Source organism: Neopsephotus bourkii, unplaced genomic scaffold (assembly GCF_033783945.1).
Source record: "Neopsephotus bourkii isolate Nb327-2 ecotype Australia unplaced genomic scaffold, CSIRO-AGI_Nbou_v1 NB_1655, whole genome shotgun sequence".
NCBI classification, from domain to species: Eukaryota; Metazoa; Chordata; class Aves; order Psittaciformes; family Psittacidae; genus Neopsephotus; species Neopsephotus bourkii.
In genome coordinates, this window is record NW_026902129.1 from 844,444 (window position 1) to 863,847 (window position 19,404).

General features: G+C 41.1%; 1 protein-coding gene across 5 annotated transcripts in view; it reads right to left on the reverse strand.

Annotated features, from left to right (window-relative positions):
• The window catches only part of GOLGA4 (golgin A4), a 54,816-nt gene extending 46,113 nt beyond the window's left edge, over positions 1–8,703 (reverse strand). For all 5 annotated transcript variants that reach the window (XM_061374888.1, XM_061374887.1, XM_061374890.1 and 2 more), the window contains exons 1-2: positions 8,553–8,703; positions 2,705–2,800 (exon numbers count right to left, since the gene is read on the reverse strand). In XM_061374888.1, coding sequence (XP_061230872.1) covers positions 2,705–2,800; positions 8,553–8,645 — 189 coding nt within the window. In that variant the 5' untranslated portion in view covers positions 8,646–8,703. The remainder of the gene's footprint in view (positions 1–2,704; positions 2,801–8,552) is intronic.
• Between the last annotated feature and the right edge of the window lie 10,701 nt (positions 8,704–19,404).

A 19,404-nucleotide genomic window follows, 5' to 3' on the forward strand; every position in this document is an offset into this window, starting at 1 on the left:
CTAGGTAATACGGCCTTCAAAATTCAGTTTTAAATTTGCATGTCAGAGAGGAAAAACACTACCAACTTTGTATGACAATGTCTGTTTAGAAGTACTTTAAATTAAATATATGAATACAGGAAAGATGCAGCATTAACAAAGGTACTGAAGGAATATTATTTAAATTCATTTAAAAACAGAGTCATTACATAGCACTAGAGTGAGACTGAAGAGTATTTTGGCTAGTTTATCTTTAGCTCTAAGGAGAGCTATATATATTGTGCTCTGCTGTAAATTCCATAACACTCATGAGGATGTGAGTGATATTTGATCTGCATGACTGGGAAGTCACCCACAGCAAGCTATCAGCTGCTTGCTCTCAGCTGAGGGTTCCAAACTAGTTTTGTTATCTTCTGCAGGTGGGTCTGACTTGTAAGTAAATATATAAAACACCGAACAGAAATTTATTTGAACTTCCAGGAACTATATTGAATATGATTGATATATTTCACCTCAAATTTTGTTTGAGAGTCAACGCAGTAACAGTTTGAAAACCAAACTTCTATTGTTCCCTAGAAAAGACTGGAATCACTAAGTAAGCATGTTTTAATCATCCAGGGCTGCTTCAAATGACACCAAGACTAAGAAAGCATCTGATATGCAAATTGTCTGAAGAGGTTCCATGCAAGTACCAGTATATGCTTTTGCCTAACATTGTACTCATATTTTATGACCTACTTGCAAGAACAGAACACCAAACTAGACAGATTTCTGCTTCCTCCTTATACATGGTAAGATTATGAGCTTCTCTAACACTGCCTCCGGAGATCCACAGCTCTACTAAAATAGAAGCCGAGAAAGAAAGTGGGCAAGAAAAAGAAGCTTACCTAGTATTCCATGAATGGAGCACACAAATTTGATGGTTATTTTTAAACACTGAGAATGTTTTGGAATCTTGAAAACTAAGAAAACCTTAGCATTGCAAAATGCAAAGCAAGAATGTCTGCCTGTACTGTTCAGTCTGTTCTTTGAGTAGACTAATTCTGTCATTTACAAATGCAATTCACTCTGAAATTGATTTTGCTCTAAAAATATTGAGTTTAAGTTCAAGCTTTCATATGCAATACTTGCAACTTTGATACTACAGCACTAAAAAACTGAAAACATGACCTGTTAAAGACATACTAAACACAATATCCCAGAGGGAGGATAGAGAACATACAAGACAACTACGAAACACTGTAATTTTGCTTAGCTTTCAGTATCAAAAGGGTTAGCAATTATTTGTGTACTACAAGAGCATTTTAGCCTATGATACTCTTCAAACAAACATTTTCAATGTATTAAATGTTGTCCAACTTCAGTTCACTGTAATGCCACTGCCCTCTGTACATGAAACATCTGCCTAGTCAAAAGAGAACACTGTAGAAAAACATGCCCCTCAAATGACGTAATGCATCCATATAATCAGGATATGTATTTTTAGAGATAGTATGCAATCTGCATCTTCTTAAAGCACACTAACACTGCCCCTGAACTGGATTTTATGAAAATCTAACCCAACAAACAGTTTTCCAAGACAATTTGCTTTTAATCATTATCAGTATTTATAATAGTTGGAGAAAATAGATTTCGTGTCTTGATCATTTAAATTTATCATTTTAGAAATATTTTCCATTTGTTGCAAAACTAGTTCTTATAAAAAAAAAAAAAAAGGACAGATTTTCCATCTCCTCAGCAGCTTCTCTACCTTCTGAATTCCTAGTTACAGGATACGTTTCACAAATAATTCTCGTAACAGTTCCCCAAGCCCAAGGATAACTGTAAACCTCAAGTCACTTTAGTACTCTGTTTCCGTATTTCTCATTCTGCCTCTCTGATCAGTCCAGTGTAACCACTGTATTTAGAGAATATAGTTCTTCCAACATAACTCAGCATGTCCTGTGGGGAATCCTTTGCTTCTGTTGTTTGTCTGGAAAAGCAGTCTGACAAAAGTAGTCTGCTGGGGGCAATATATATCTAATGAAGCACTACAAGACAAAATGTAGTTCTACAGAAAGCACTGATACATGCACGCAACATCAGCAGCACCCAACAATATCTGAACACATGAAATAATATTCATGGCAAATTATCTCCTCTGTTCATTCTAGGATGCTAGTCAGGGTTACCCGTCACCCCAGTAGTGATTTTAATGACGTTTTATGGTGGATAATGTAACGCTTTGTTTTTGTTTGTGGGTTTTTGCAGGGAGAGGTGTGGGTGGTGTTTAATTTTGATAATTATTACTGGTATGACTAGAAACATTCACAAGAGCCCAGTTTAAGCCTTTAGGCTCACCCACCTTAAGTTACTTGAGCACTTCACTTGATTCCTCCAACTTTTCAACCAAAGTTAGTCTCTTTGCATGTAACTCTTGTCTCACTACCCCGCTGGGTTCAGTTCATGAGGAAGACTTATAAAACCAGAGGATTTAAAAGGTTTCCTAATCTGAGGGTTAACCACTATAGCTTAAAGGTCTGGTTTACTCATCTGAAACACTTCAGTATTTAACCTAGACTATTTGTACCTAAATTTAACCTAAAAATTAGACTATGTGTATCTATAAATGCACAGAAAATAGCGGTATTGAAGAATCAAAGAAAAATAAAAAAGGTTAATGAAGGACACAAGTGAGATTGGGCTTTTTTAAGTTAAAAAACCAGAAAAACAGTTCTCAACTGACCTCTTTGTCTGGTGGTAAAGAGTCTTCATCAGTCTGATCCGTAAACGAAGATGTACTGCTGCTTCTACCAAGTGGTGGAGAGGATTTGGAAGGGACCTACAGAGAAAATACATGTATCAAGAAGTAATAATATTAAAGTCCAGAACTAGTTATTCCATATGATAATTTACTTCAACAATTACTAACTGTAACATCTCTAAATTACTTCAACAACTACTAACTATAGGATCTTAGTAAAGCCTGGTCTCTAGATCTTCCTTTTAAAGAAAACCACCACTTCCACATACTGTCTGCGACGAGTTCTAGCTTAATACAAGGCCTCTAGAGCAGAAAATGTCATGAATCAGCTCTAAGAGCATGAAACAAAATTAGTTATTTTGTTTATTTCTGACCATGGTCCTCCTAGACCAGATTTGAAACTCAATCCTCCTAGTACTTCAGCAACATAGTACAGCTGCTTGAGGGCTAAAAGTTTTACAAACTAAAAGGGATTGAACACTTACATATGGAATACCATCTGATTCCTTTAAGAGATTAACAACAAAACAACCAACAAAAAAAGGAAAAAAACCCAACCTGCCTATAAAAAATGAATCTAAACAAAGAGCAGAAGAAAATGACACAATTTATGGTATCTATATGAACCTGTTCTTCCTGAAATTTCACAACTTCACGCTGAGATTGCAGCAAGCCACATCAACCCATCCCAGATGTAGCTTGCCAGCCTCATACTTCAAAATTCAAGTATAAAACTTCAGTATAAATGCACTGAATATTAAAATATCAACAAGCTTCCATGTACAAAGAGACTAATTTGCAACATCTTTCATTAGGTACATACTACAGTATCATCACAATGAACAAAGTGTTTAAAAAGAACCCCAACAAACCAAAAACAACCACCAAAAAGAACAATAACTACCACAAATCCTTTAACACTTTGTTGCAGCACCATCACTGAGGGTGCATACATAAATTCTGCCTTGCAAAATGCTTGTCTCAGGTGACAGTTGGATGATTGCCAGAGTAGCAGACCACTGAAAAGATACTGCCAAAAAAGACACTATTTTTCAGAGAATTACACTTAATTTATAGCCTAAATCGGTAAGCACATTTTGTAGAGTTTGGACACTAATGAATTAACATCAACATCATACAAAACACAAGACTATTCCAACATAAGTACAGTTACAGGTCTGACCCAAGTGGACGCAGTGCTCCCACCTGAAAATGCAACTCAAAAGTCAAACACCTCGCCTAGCACCAAATAAACCATTCACCATGAAAGCTCTATGTCCTGGTGCAAAATTTAAGATCAAAAATATTCACAGGGATTGAGGAACAACAATGACCTATGCATGCCAACAACTCTCCTCTTGTTCTTGCTCCCTAACCCAGTACCAGTGTGCCCTGGTTTCAACTGTAACAGTTTTCTTCCTAGGAGCTGCTGCAGTGCTATCTTTTGGATTTAGCCTGAGAATCACGCCGGTGACACACCAATGTTTTAGTTGTTGCTCAGTAGTGCTTACCATGATCAAGGACTTTTCAGTCTCTCATGCTCTGCCAGTGAGGAGAGGCACAAAAAGCTGAGAGGGAGCAGAGATAGGACATCTAACCCAAACTAGCCAAAGGGGTATTCCATCCCATAGCATGTCATGCCCAGTGTATAAACTGGGGAGAGTCTCCTGGAAGAAACTGATCTCTGATCAGGTCAGGCCAGGTATCAGGTAGGTGGTAAGCAATTGTATTGTGCATCAATTGTGTTTGTTTTCTTCCACTTCCCCTTCCCCTTTTAATTTTATATCTTCTCCCCTTATTTACCTTATCATTAGTAGTAGTAGTAGTAGTATTACACTATCATTTAGTTACTAAACTGTTACCTCAACCTGTGGGTTTTACATTCTTTTGATTCTCCTCCCCATCCCACCCAGAGAGGGGAGAAGGAGGGAGGTGAGCGACCGGCTGCATAGTACTGAGTTGCCAGTTGGGCAACTTGGTTTAAACCAAGACACAGTGATTTAAAGATCACTTCTGGCCCTCACCAAACAGCAGAAAAACAGTTTCCATAAGTTCACCATCGCCACTTTGGTGCTGTTGAGGCATGAAGGCATTTCTTCTCTTCACTCTGCCCTTAATGGTTCTGCAGATTTCACTGCTCTAGAACAGAGATAATGTAACAGGATAGAATAGTTCGGTTGAAAGGGACCTACAACAGCCACCCAGTCCACCAGTCCACCTACCTGACTGACCACTTCAGGGCTGACCAAAACTCCAAGCATAGTATTACAGTCTTTGGAAAAAATGGGGGGGGGGGGGGGGGCAGAATTAGAGAAAATTGGGGCCTAGAAGTTGCAGTATTAAGGAACTGGTTAAGGGTGAAATACAGTTGGTACTTCCAGGCCATTTGCTATGCACAGAATCTACTCCACCACAGCTCCCTGTCCAACACGACCTGCCATCATACCACGTGCTACTTTGTCCAGAAGGATGCTGGGAGAGATAGCATCAAAACCCTTGCTAAAAGAACCACATTCACCACCTCCCCTTCACCCAGTAGGTAGGTGACCTTATCATCTAAGGACAGAAAATTAATTAAACAGGACTTTCCTTTTGTGAACCCATGCTGACTGTACCTGATGCTTGCATTGTTCTTTGAATGCCTTTCAACAGCACCAGTATGACCTTCTCTGTAATTTTTACAGGAACTGAGTTTACACTAACAGGTCTGTTGCTTCCTGGGTCTTCCCTCACACCCTTCTTGTAATCTGGAATAACACTGGCTAGCTTCCAGTCAGCAGGGACCTCCCCAGACTCCCAAAAGGACTGAGAGGGTTCCTGCTGTAACATCTGCTAGTTTCTTCAGTACTCTGATGAATCGCATCAGGTCCCATGGAGTTGTGAACATTCAGCCAATACAGCTGGTACTTTACAATTCCAGTGTCCAGAAATGGGAAGTCACTGTTCCCGCAGTTGTGGTCCTCCAACTCAGGGGACCCCAAGGTCTGTCAGTACGATTAAAGACTAATGCAAAACCACACTGAATATCTCTGCCTTTTCTTCATCCCTGTTTGCCAGGTGACTGTCTTCAACAAGTATCAGTCCAGGAGACATGTGGAATTGCAATAGCATTTCTCCTTGCCAGAAGTTAGATACTGGTGTGTTCTTAAGCCTGTGAGGCGCATATCACAGGTACTCTAAATCTGACAGACAACACCAGTCAGCTAAGGATTCAGATGAAAGAGGGAAGGCTACAAAGGCCTCCTCAGAAAAAGTGTTACACTTGAGAAGTTCTATCTCTGGATTTGAGCAGTCTTAGGTTGAGCAAAGTTAATCTCAGGCACAAGAAACCAGAGTACAAATGACAAGCTCTGGTCTCAAAGCATAAGAGCAGAGAGGCCATGGTGAGTGAAGGCTCCCTACAACAGTGTATAGAAAAGTTAAAAAATGAAGGCAAACAAAAGCCTCATGCAACTGAGAAATGTGATGTATTTGCAAAATTTGGGTTGTAAATGTCTTGACAGAAGGTAGATGATAATCTATACAATGAGTACTCAATGAGTGTAATGCATTTTAAGGACCCAAATTACTCTCTTCAAGACTCCAGCACATTTTACACGCCTCAAAAGCTTCTTGCTCTTTCCCAATTTACACAATCTACACAATCTGTTTTCAAATGAGAAATGAGGGGTGAACAAAGCTGCCTATTTTATTTTTTAAATTCAAATTTAACTCCAAATTACTCCTGGTGTTCCTTGAGAGCAACTGAAGAATAAGCAATACTGCAAGACAACAATTTTACACATTGAAAAGCTGTTCTCATTTTCTGCTTCATGTCAACCCTTAAGTGACATGATCCACTGTCCACAGTACAGCAGACTAGGTGAAAGTACTGTTACTGTAAGCTCTTGTATTAGGTCTCACAAAACTTGTCCATGTTCATCTTCACAATCAAATCAAGACTGCACTATATTACACTCTTGGGTGCATATGTTCACTCAGGCCTAAATTTATTCACAAGGCTGATTTTCAGCAAGTACCAATCCCTTAACACATGCACCAAATATCCTGAACTAAGTGGGTCACAATATTGCATGCTGTTCATTGAATTTAGCTGCTGCTCACTGAAAATAGTAAGCTCTGCAGCTCAATCTCTTCACACTGTATTCAAAGTTCACCACGTATGCCACTGGCAAAAATGTACTTAACCCCACTAAGTAGAGAAGACTCAGGGTTAATAACTATGAAAAAGCTTAAAATAAACCTCAACAAGCTACATAAAGCTTTACAGTAGATCCATTTCCAAAAATACTGTCCCCGTTTGACAAACGAGTCATTTAAATAAATACTACATAGCTCCATGTCAGCAGTTTTGAAACCATGGTCTAATACTGCGACTATGCAGTGTCAGATCTCCCTGAGGTTCAAATTACAACCAGATCAAGCCCAGGCAACTGACGGCCTGATTGCAGAATTAACCATATTACCTGCCTTAGCTCACATGATACAGAGCTTGTATCAGTTTTATTCTTTTAGACCAAGATGAGAAGGATACTTAACCCAGCAAAAAGCTGAAGAAGCACGAGCAGGTATCACCTTTTTCAGCACAGAGTTAACTTCACAAGTTAACTTGTGGAAGTCCTACACAAATCTGAACTGGTAGAGAGCATTTATTCTGCTTCAACACATGCATGAAATCATCACAACACTTTTTTGGCCTCTGTCACTTCATAGATACTCTGCACCCATGTCATCTCTGATGTGCACTATTGTCATTTCAAACCAGTAGTTTCTAGAATTCAACACTAATCATAACTTGGTGAAAGTACATAAGAGAAAAATGGCCAGTTAAAATATGATTAAAACCCCAAAAAGCCTCGCTCTCAGCTTTATACTACATTGTCAGGTTTTCCACAGTTAGAAATAAGAGTAAGAATAAGGCACGCAGATCAGCCCCTTAACTGATGGAAACTGAAGGGACTTACAGGAACTGAAAGAACAAACATACAGATAAAAAGATAATTAGCCATCGCAATACCAGATCATTAACCAGTGCACAGGAAAGCGTCATACAGGCTGATAGAATTGGGCTTGTTTAGCCTGGAAAAGGGAAAGCTCCAGGGAGACCTTGTGACAGTCTTCCAATACCTAAAGGGGCCCTAAAAGAAACCTGGTGAGGGGCCTGTAGGGACAGAACAAGGGGGAACGGCTTTAACCTGACAGACGGGAGATTGAGATTAGACATTAGGAAGAAACTCCTGGCACAGGGTGCCCAGAGAAGCTGTGGCTGCCCCATCCCTGGCAGTGTTCAAGGCCAGGTTGGACACAGGGGCTTGGAATAACCTGCTCTAGTGGAAGGCGTCCCTGTCCGTGACAGGGGGTTGGGACTGAATGATCTTTACGGTTCCTTCCAACCCGAACCATTCTGTAACTCTTTAAATGCTGACGAAGATTTCCACGTCTATTTCACTCCATCTGACATTCAAGCAAGAAGTGGTTTTCACATTCCTCCAGAAGCCAGCCTTCAGCCGTAGCAGAGCGCCTAACAGAACACCCTGAGCAGTCCCGGGAGAGGCTCTCCCCTAACGACACAGCTACCGCTCCAAGTTACAGCGAAGCCGCCCGGCGCTGACAGAGCCGGCCCCACAGCCCTCGGCCGGCCGTCATACACGGGAGCCAATGCCTACGCTCCACGACCTCCTGCCGCCGGCACCGGGACGCTGAGGCCTTCCCGGGCGAACCGCGGCCCTGCCCGGCCGGGCACTACGAGCCGCCCGGAGCTCCGTCCCAGGCCCCAACCCGCAGCGACCCTACGGTCAAGTCCCGCACCACTGCGGGCCCTCTGCGGTACCTGCGACGGCAGCGGGCCGGCTCGTCCTCTCGCCCCGCGCGGCGACGCCTGCTCCTGCTCCTCGCTGATCTTCTGCTTCAGCTTCTTGAACATGGTGACGGGAGGGAAAGAAGGAGGGAGGGAGGGAGGGAGGCGGCCGGCGGCGAGGGCAACGCGGTGATCACCGCCGGCCGGTCAGGCAGGCAGCGCCTCCCGCGGCCCGGGTGAGGGGCGCGGCGGCGGGACCGAGCGCGGCTCACCCCGGCCCCGCGGAGCCGCCGCCACCCCTCCCTCTCCTTCCCGGGTCCCCCCCAACAGCGGAGCAGGTGAACGCCGCGGTGCTGCGCCTGCGCGGCCAACGTGGAGCCGAGCTCCGCGGGCGGTACGGGGTGCGTCGAGGCACAAACTTCCCCGCGGGATGCCCGGCGCTATTCTTCCTCCTCCTCCTCCTGCCCCGTGGAGGCCCGCCCGGGCGGGCCTGCGTGCGGAAGCAGCCCCGGCGGAGGAGGCACTGCCCGCCCACGGCGCTGTCACCGCTGCTCAGTCAGCAGTGAGGGAGACCGGAGCTGTGGCAGCCTCTGAGCGCTCCGCTGCTGTGAGGGTTTGTAAGCCTTTACGTGTTACCATTGAGGTGCTCGATTCTTGCGCTTCTGAAAACTCCAGACTAAGAAGATGTGGAAAAGTTGCTTTTTGAAACTGCCTGAAAAGCTGTCCGCTAATAACAACGGTTAGGGTTGGAAAGGACCTTTAAAGATCACCTAGTTCCAACCCCCTTGCCATGGCAGTGACACCTTCCACTAGAAGAGTGTCGCATTGATTTCATTTAGTCCACCCCAAAACCTTATAAGTACTCCATTTGTAAACATGAGGTATATTGTTTACAAATACAGTACCACTGCCTCAGAGTGTTTATCAATATGGTGATAGCATTTTATATATATAAATATATGTAAATGTATATATCCACTCTATTTGTGGAAAGGTGGCATTTGCCACCATTGTGCCTGTTACTATCTCTTTGAAACTAGGGGGGAAATGTTCTTGGCAGCTTTAGGTTAAAACCTATGGCTCTAGAGCCCTTGTTGACTGAGATCTGTGCATATGTTCAGTGCTGACCATGGAGATGTAGAGTTGTCAGCAGGAGCTGACATTCATTCTCCAACAGCGGGATTGTTTTGAAATTTACCATGTTGACAGTGATGTTGTATTAGGGTTAGAAATACATTATGCTATTTTCAAGAAATCAGAGAATCCCAGGATGGTTTGGGTTGGAAGGGACCTTAAGGCTCATCCAGTTCCAACCCCCTGCCATGGGCACTTACACCTTCCACTAGAGGAGGCTGCGCCAAGCCCCGTCCAACCTGGCCTTGAGCACTGCCAGGGATGGGGCAACCACAGCTTCTCTGGGTACCCTGTGCCAGCGCCTCAGCACCCTCACAGGGAAGAGCTTCTGCCTAATGTCTAATCTAAGTCTGCCTTGCACCATGTGGTCTTCTATAGTGCCATAATAAGGAGACTGTATGTGGTAATTTTCCTACACTTAAGTCTTAGTTACTACATTAGTTACTAAGGTGATTAATTAATTTGATAGTTGGAACTGTTGTTAATGGGTTGCAATAGTACTAACTCAGTGTGGTAAACAGACTGCAGGTTGATATTTTTTACTGCAGCAAGGTCTTTTGTTGTGTAAATTCCAATGTACATAATCATTTCCTGTTTTCCAGGGGAGGTGCCTAACCTGGGTTTTAGGAAAAAGTGAAGTAATATTTGTATTATTTAATCATATATAGATTGGTGGCATTTAAGAAAATCAAAGACAACGTGTCTGTGTTTTTGAAGTGGTACAAACCAGCAATATTTTGTGCTATATGTCTAGTTGTGCTAAGACAATACAAAGTAGTATCCCACATTAAACAGTAGTATAAGAACTCTAAAGATATATGTGGTAACTCCATAAAATACTATCATAAACCCTCTATAAGGGTTTTAAATGTTTTAGCACCTGGGCAAGTTTGATGAAAACATTTTGTAATATACAAAGCATTTAATCTAATCCCCACAGAGGTCTTGGCGGAAATGTCTGGAACTATATTCCTGTACACACACACACGGTGTCAAAGTCCTCTACTTAACTGAACAGTACCTTATTTCTAGAGGGTCAGTCTGATCTTAGCTGATTTCTTTGTGAAGTTAAAAGTAGTAGCTGAAGGTGAACATTTACTCATCCTTTTTTGTCTTCCTTAAGTACACCAGTTATCGTAGCCTAGACAAGAGAAATACGACATTTTGGTACTGTCTGTGAAAGATAAATGTGTATCATCTGCAAACAGCCATTGTTACGGTAGGTAATTAAGAATAAAGGCCTGTTCCAAATGAAATCTATAGCAGTCATTAAAGTATTTCCGTGGGAAAGGGAATAGAGCATAAATGTAAAAGACACTGTTTTCATAGCAGTCTAGACTTCTCTAATCATCAGCAACAGTGGCTCACACATCCCTGCAGTCCCATTCCTTGCCTTGTGTTAGCTCCAGTGCTTGTCAGACCTTCCCTTAGTCATTTTGGCATGTTGAGTCTGCAGAAAACTAGCCTGACAAAAGAGCAAATGATTTTCTGCTGACTTGCTGTGCCGAGTCCCCTGAGCACAGGAGATGCTGCAAGAGAGGCAGAGGCAGGCAGGCGCTGGATAGCTTTATGTTGCCAGAGCTGTTTCAGACTGCTCAGGATCTGAATTAATCCCACTTAGTGCTGCTTCAAGTTCAGTTTACAAACCACTCTGGTACTGAAAGAATTGACAGTATCTTAATCAGTAACTACCTTAGTTGCTAATGATGCTTGAATTGTTCACGCATATAGCCTCCAGCCAATCTAATGTGATTTTTAAAATGCTGTCTTTAAATTCCTGCAGCTTTCTGAAGTCACAGAAAAGCCATGGACATAAATTACGAATATGGCTTTCAGTGCTCTTTTCCACACCTACAACCCCAATTACTCTGTGAGGAATGTATGAATTTGCTAGCAGCTAGTTCTTTCAATCCCATCATCCATCACGAATGTGAAAAGACTTAAAGGAAAGCGACACAATATATAGTGTTTCTGATAACTTTAATGTTGGTTCATATTTTGTTTGGAAAGGAGGTCTGCCATGTTTGAAGTCTTCCTTACGTCATCATCCTGCTGTTAAAATGTCTACTACAAAATATTCCTATTATTCCTACTGGATAATATTTGACATTGAGGGAGTTAATTTAAAATTAAATGAACACGAACTGATAATAGAGTAAATAAACCTAAGCAGAAAGGAGCACTAATCAGGTAACAGTAGTTACTGTCCAGAGTTTATGTGTACACACTACTGTTCTTTACAGTTTATCGAATGTTGCATTTGTTAGTAAATTCAGTTTTACTCCCATTCATCAAATTCAGAATACTAATGTTGATGTTAAAGCAGTCAGGGAGTGTACCATACATAAATGCACAGGTGATTAGTTTCAGTTAGGAAGTATTTTTATCTTTACTACAGCACAAAGGTTAGAAACAACAGCACGTTATCTGATAGTGCAGTGAAAACTGTGACAGCTCATTGTACCCACAGAATGAGGAGAAATAGTTGTGCAAAGTAAATCCTTTATAGTGCTGTGATCAGAACCCTGAAAGCTTTAATATTAATAAAATGGATAATCAGAGCATTTGTCTAGCCCAATTTGGCTGCCATTTTTGCTTTTGTATTTAAATGTTGTGACTTACAACTACCACCAGATGACAGTGTTCCAGAAGATTATAACTGCCCCTACAGTCATTGTCAGTATTATAAATTCAAAACTATACCAACAGTTAGATGGGCCTTTAAAAACATTCAGGTTAGGGAACTGAGGAAAAAACCAAACCGAAACAAAAACCTTACATGTGCAAAGTATGGGCTGCTCTAAGTAATTTGCTGGGTATCAGTTAAACTCCTTTACCTGTGACTGACTTAATGGTTGCTTTGCAAACAGACTATTTGCTGATCATTTGTATATTCATACACAAATATGAATATACCTCATAATATCTGTGGTGGCCAGATATTGGCCTAATCTCAGTGAAGGTATAACTGAGCAAAAAGGTTCATTAATAGCCATCTGAATAAACACTGTGAGTAATTTGAGAAAAAAAGTCAGATTTGTGTTTTCAAAATGCTATGTATTCAAATGGCTATGACGAGAGCAAGGGCACTGTCTGAGGAAGCTGAAAGGTAGCTTAAAGGCTGCAGTTGCTCAAACTGACAAGACAAAAGGAATTAACTCACTTCGGAGTAAAGAAAAGCTGACAGGCATTGCTGCTCTGCACCTCTCTGCTCTACAGGGAAGGTTGTTCAGGGATCACATTTAATGTCACACACCTCTCTTGCCAGAAGTATGAAGTGCAAGCTCAGGGACTGAAGACCACTAAGAACCGCTCACTAGATAGGACTGCAGGAGCAGGAAAATTGCTTGGATTTATTCAGCTGTAAGACCATGAACCATCTTTGTGTGAATGGGAATATAGGACATGGAGAGATAAAAAATGAGTGACAGGATTCAATCCTGCAAGAGTCTTATTTCCTAAAACAAAAATCTTCATTTTTTCACTACCTTGTTAAGTGGCACTGCCTTTCTGCTCTGTCTAGAGCATCAAAACCTTTCTTCTAACTTGCATTGTACTTGAATTGTACCTTAAAAGGTCTGGATACAAGAAAGGGAGCCAATGATGCTATAAAACAGCAGATCCTTTATATCAACAGTGATGCTAGTTATGAGTTTGATTTTAAATTAGCTGACAGGAGACTCTGAGTGCTTTAATTCTTATTTCTGTAATCACTATATATTTATTTATATATAGAGAGATATATATAAACCACCTAAAAAATCCCAAACCATCTAAAAGGAGACAGTAACTTGCTCCTGAAGACAAACCTTTATCTGACAGAGGAGTGGGCTGGTTTCAAGGAGACCTGTGTTCTATTCCCAGATCTCTCAGTGTGCTGATCACTCAACCTGGGCAAGTTACTTTGCATCTCAGTTCTTCTGTTGGTATTTTAAAATCAAGAACAGTGATGCTACTCCATTTCCTGCAAACACACAGTTAGTTTTCCTCTTTGCTTGATAAAAAGGTCAAAGGAATGGCTGCTCCTTTAAATACTTTTTAATAATACTGAGATACACATTCATAAGACAATTATCTCCCTGCTGGAATTTTTTTTCCTGATTCTATGACAACATTTTCCCCTTAAGCACTTTTAAGAAACAGCAAATTATTTTGCTTAATCAATTTCTAGTCATCAGGGCTAAGAATACATGCAAAGACTTTGAGACTGAGGCTTTTCAATTGGGAAGAGCTAAAAAACCTACTTTAATTTGTGTGATCCCTTTAACTAAATGCAGAACATCTAAACCCACATCACTGGAAATGCTATACACAGCAGAATTCACTGCTGAAGAAAGTCACTGAGTCATAGCATGACAGATTCTTAAAGAAGTGTACTGAATAACATTTGCAATTATCAAGGTAAGCAACTATTTCATGGAGAATCAGGAAGTATTTTTCCCCCCAATTACAATACTGTATAATTTGACTGGTCATTAAGGAGAACATTATCTTTCTGTGGCTTTATGGAAGCCATTTATGGAATCGATGGATGCAGAATACAGAAAGCAGTGATTTAGGAAGAATTATACTACCTCACTGCATCAGTTTCTAGAGTCTACAAAACAGAACAAATACACATTTTTGTTCTGTGATAACACAAGGCCATTACATAGAAAAGAACAAAGGTAATAGCTTTATATAGCTAGATCAATCAGTAGTGCTTGAATTCAGGACATATGAAGGTTTTGAATGTAACAGATCTCTAAGAACACTAAATCAATTTCAAATTAGGAATTTGTCAGCATTTAGGATAATATCCTGGTACCGCTATATCGTTCCTTCAATATTGTAGTACTCCAAATTCCGACACTTTTACATTTCAAATGTTTAAGGGAAGTATTTCTCATCCTCCTCAACTTCTTTTTTCTAGTTCCCAGGATGTACTACAAGCTTTGCCACTGTGTAGGGTAGAATATCTGGTTAACGAGACCCAGGGCTCCAGGCCTGAAATTCCTTTCATGTGTGACCTACTTCTCAATGACAGGCCCAGAGGGCATTTCTACATAAAGAAAAGTAACTTTCCTTTCAGCTGAAAATAGTGAATACATCATCACCTCCGCTGAACTACTACAGGAGCAGAGTTATTATTCAGTATTGATCTGCATACATGATATCTGGCTTTCTTGAAGTGCTTTAGAAACAGAGGCATGGTTAATCTGGTGGTAAGCCCATAAAATAAATACAAGTTATTTTACAGGCTAGTGAAGTGAGTTCTGGAAAACTCCAGATACCACAACTTAGTGGGGGATTGAAACATGACAGTTTGATAACTATTGCCAGATTTATAAAAGAAAATATTTTTAACCCTGTGGTCTAGAAGACAGCCTTACTTAACCACGTAAACACATAATGAAAAGAGATGCCCCCCTCCCTTATATTCTCATGCTATTTCATTGTCTGTAGGAGCTCACCTGTATGTAAGGATGACATGCTTCCTTTTTATTATTGCCCTTGTCTGCAAAGAAATATTGCCAATGCAGAATTTAGATATGTGAAGCACTTGTTTGACTTCAGAAACTGTAATTTAAAAGGAAGCAATTACTAAATTGCTTAGAATGCTCCAGCTATGTGATCTGCATCTTCATCTGTTAATACAAACTATTTCAAATTCTCATCATCAAATTGTTCTCAGACTTTGCTCACATTGTTTTATCACTTTGACTCCACACTCTTCTCTCACCCACATGAAGTTTTCCCCTGCTTATTTTGAAAATGACAGGGACATTGGGTTTAGCTTAACAAATACCAGGTATGGCTCACACCATAGTTATGCTTAATCATTAATATAAAATACACCTTCTTGATTTACTAATACATAATATTTCTTACTGAATTTGTAATATAAAACCTCATCTATCAAAATGGATCACTTATCTCCCAGATGGCAAAATACCAGGCTTCCAACTACCCAAAATAAATGCCAGTGCCTGTAATTGAAGTATTAAAATATTATGTTTACAGATGGGGGGGGGATAAGCTTCAGAAAAACCCTATCACCACAAACCAGTGTCAAGTCTTCACACAAGGACTTCCTCTGACAATCTGCTGCAAACCACCTGGACTTCCCTGTGGCTCTGAAAGGGGAGATGGTGTTAACCTAAGGGTTGCAATTATATAGTTCAATTATTTTAAATGCAACATGAACTAAAGCCATTATATCAGGAAAAACTAAGCTGACCTCAAATTGTCCTCCAGCACCTGAAACTTCATTTAGAATAACACCTGTGGGAGATAAGACAAAAAAAAAAAGCTGTACTGATGGGGACAACCCCAATATTAAGCTGCATTCGGTGTCTTCGGGTCAGATGGAGGACAACCTGAACGTTCAGCTCTAGAAAGATACTAGCAATTTTACAGGTTTGGTACTACAACATAAAGCAAACTAGTTTGGCATAAAAGAGGAAGACAACCATGTCATTTATTACTCTCTCTGGCTAAATTAAAGGATTTCAGGTAATTTTATTACTTTCAACCCTGCCAGGTCCTTCTTACAAAACCAGGAGCCTTATTGTCAGCTTATTCTGATTTAACAGCAATTAGCATGCAACCAAAGAAACTCAGTTATGATGCAAGACACTGTTTACTGAAGAATTTACAGTATAGTTTTTCCTCTGCAGCTCTTTTCTATTAAACACATTTGATACTACTTATTCACAGAAGTGCTACACTGAATTATGTATTGGAGATGAAGGTCAGACCTTGTGTGTAAGCAGGGGGGGATGCTGTGGATACTTGGGTCACCATACACAGAACTCATGGAAACACTGAGAAGTAGTTCTGTCTCCTGCCAGTAATGACTAAAATAGAGACATGTTGTTTAGTCTTTTGATTTCCAAGTGTGAAGTGTCATGTATTGTTCTTCTAATATCCTACCTTATTCAGTTGGTCCCTGAAACTATCAAAAATAGCAAAAAAAAAAAAATTATTTCTCCATCATATAACTCCCTAGACCTAATTCAGCTCATTCTTCAGTATAAACTCCCACAACCCAAAGCACTAAATTAATCTTGCAGTTAAGACACGGAAGGAAGAGAAAAAGCCCATTATGGTCGGAGTATTGCAAAGAGTTAATGATTTCATAATTATACTATAAATATGCACACAAATACTTAAAAGGAAGGCATAACTTCCTTTTGGCATTGTCCAGATACTGTAAGAAAGATACCTCTTCACTTGCTGTCATAATGCATTAACCATCATCATGCTATTAATGTCATTCTTGTTCCAAGTGTACTCTAAAACAGTTTGCACTGAAAATGTTTCATGCCACATTTTCTCCTCTTCCTCCATGTGCTAAACACTGCTTGAAGTTAATTAAGCAGAATTGGAAGGTTCGTACCTTCAGTAAATTAATTAGTCACAATATTTTTCTAGATCTTTAATTATTTGTAGTCTAGTGGTGCAAACTTTTGCTAGTCCATTAGGGACAATGCTAAGCCAGTAACATACTGCATGCAAGACTGAATTTAGCTCTTGCCAAACTCTTCCAACCTTTTAACTTCTTATAGCTGTAAGAAATGTCAGAAGGTCTCATTGGGCAATATACTGCCCAAAAGCTACATGGGCTTGGCGTCTTCTGGTATAGCCCATTTAGTATATGCTTAAGCAGGGGACACAGGGAAGTTAGATATAGGGATGTAACTGTGGACTACTATGAAATAACAAACCAGCATGACTGGGGTTGCTTTAGCGTCTATGGTGTCAGTATCTATAGAGTACACAGTGCATACTTACATACTCTTGTTGCCACCACCTTAGAGCCTGCAAACCAGCCATGCAGCTATCGAGCAGTTCTCTGAGTGACTTTTCTTACCTAAGCAGCCTGAAATACTTCAGAATCAAGATGGTACTTCTCTGGAGTTCAAAGGAGAAATTGCTGCTTCAGGAGAATAGTTAGTCTCCAAAACCAAAACTGGAAAAGCAGACATCATACACAAAAACACAGTGGTTGCTCAACCACAAGCCTGAGAGCAAAGAGAACACAGTATCACACAGTATCACAGTAGGTTAGAGATTGGAAGGGACCTCAAAAGATCATCTAGTCCAATCCCCCTGCCGGAGCAGGAACACCTAGATAAGGTTACACAGGAACGTGTCCAGGCGGGTCTTGAATGTCTCCAAAGAAGGAGATTCCACAACCTCCCTGGGCAGCCTGTTCCAGTGTTCCGTCACCCTCACTGAGAAGAAGTTTCTTCTCAGGTTTAAGTGGAACCTCTTGTGCTCCAATTTGTATCCATTACCCCTTGTCCTTTCATTGTTTGCCACTGAGAAGAGCCTGGCTCCATCCTCGTGACACTCCCCCTTTATATATTTATATACACTAATAAGGTCACCCCTCAATCTCCTCTTCTCCAAACTGTAGAGACCCAGCTCCCTCAGTCTTTCCTCATAAGGGAGATGCTCCACTCCCTTAATCATCTTAGTTGCCCTGCGCTGGACTCTCTCCAGCAGGTCCCTGTCCTTTTTAAACTGAGGGCCCCAGAACTGGACACAATATTCCAGATGAGGTCTCACCAGGGCCGAGTAGAGGGGAAGGAGGACCTCTCTCGACCTACTAACCACCCCCCTTCTAATACACCCCAGGATGCCATTGGCCTTCTTGGCCACAAGGGCACAGTGTCGGCTCATGGTCACCCTGTCGTCCACCAGGACCCCCAGGTCCCTCTCCCCTACACTGCTCTCTAACAGGTCGTTCCCCAGCCTATACTGGAACCTGGGGTTGTTCCTGCCCAGATGCAGGACTCTACACTTTCCCTTGTTATATTTCATCAAGTTATTCCCCGCCCAACTCTCCAGCCTGTCCAGGTCCCTCTGGATGGCAGCACAGCCTTCTGGCGTGTCGGCCACCCCTCCCAGCTTAGTGTCATCAGCAAACTTGCTGATAGTACACTCAATTCCCTCATCTAAATCGTTGATGAATATATTAAATAATACTGGGCCCAGTACCGACCCTTGAGGCACTCCACTAGATACAGGCCTCCAACTAGACTCCGCCCCATAGACTACAACTCTCTGGCTTCTCTCCTTCAGCCAGTTCACAGTCACCTCACTACCCGATCATCCAGACCACACTTCCTCAATTTAGCCGCAAGGATGCTGTGGGAGACCGTGTCAAACGCTTTGCTGAAGTCGAGGTAGACCACATCCACCGCTCTACCATCATCCATCCACCGCGTTATTTCCTCATAAAAGGCTAAAAGATTGGTCAAGCACGACTTCCCCTTGGTGAAGCCAAGAACAGATGGGTGGTAGCCTGCAAACATAGACCAGACCAGAGAGGCAGGTACATGGACAGTTTTCAAATCACTCTCCGTAAGTGCATGAAATTTCTGAATTCTAAGTTCAAAGATTTGCACTTTTGGAATGCAGCTTTGTCTTTTTAACATTGATTTACAAACAAGTCCAGTTGCATTATTCATGTAGAGACGCCATGACAGAAGCAGAAAGGATCAAGTCTAAAGCTTTGTTATATGGTGCAAAATAAATAATGATGGGGAGAGAGTTCCCTCATATTTATTTGAGAAGATTACCACCGCAGACAGGATATTTAACTCTTATGAAATAAACCCCATTAATGACAACTAGTAATTTTACTTCTAGTTAGTGAAACTAATTTTATTTCTGCTGTAGTGGGATAATTTTGTTGTTTTGTTAATTTAGTCTAACATTAAGACTACTCAAAGACAAAGGCTGCTCAATGGTAGAAATA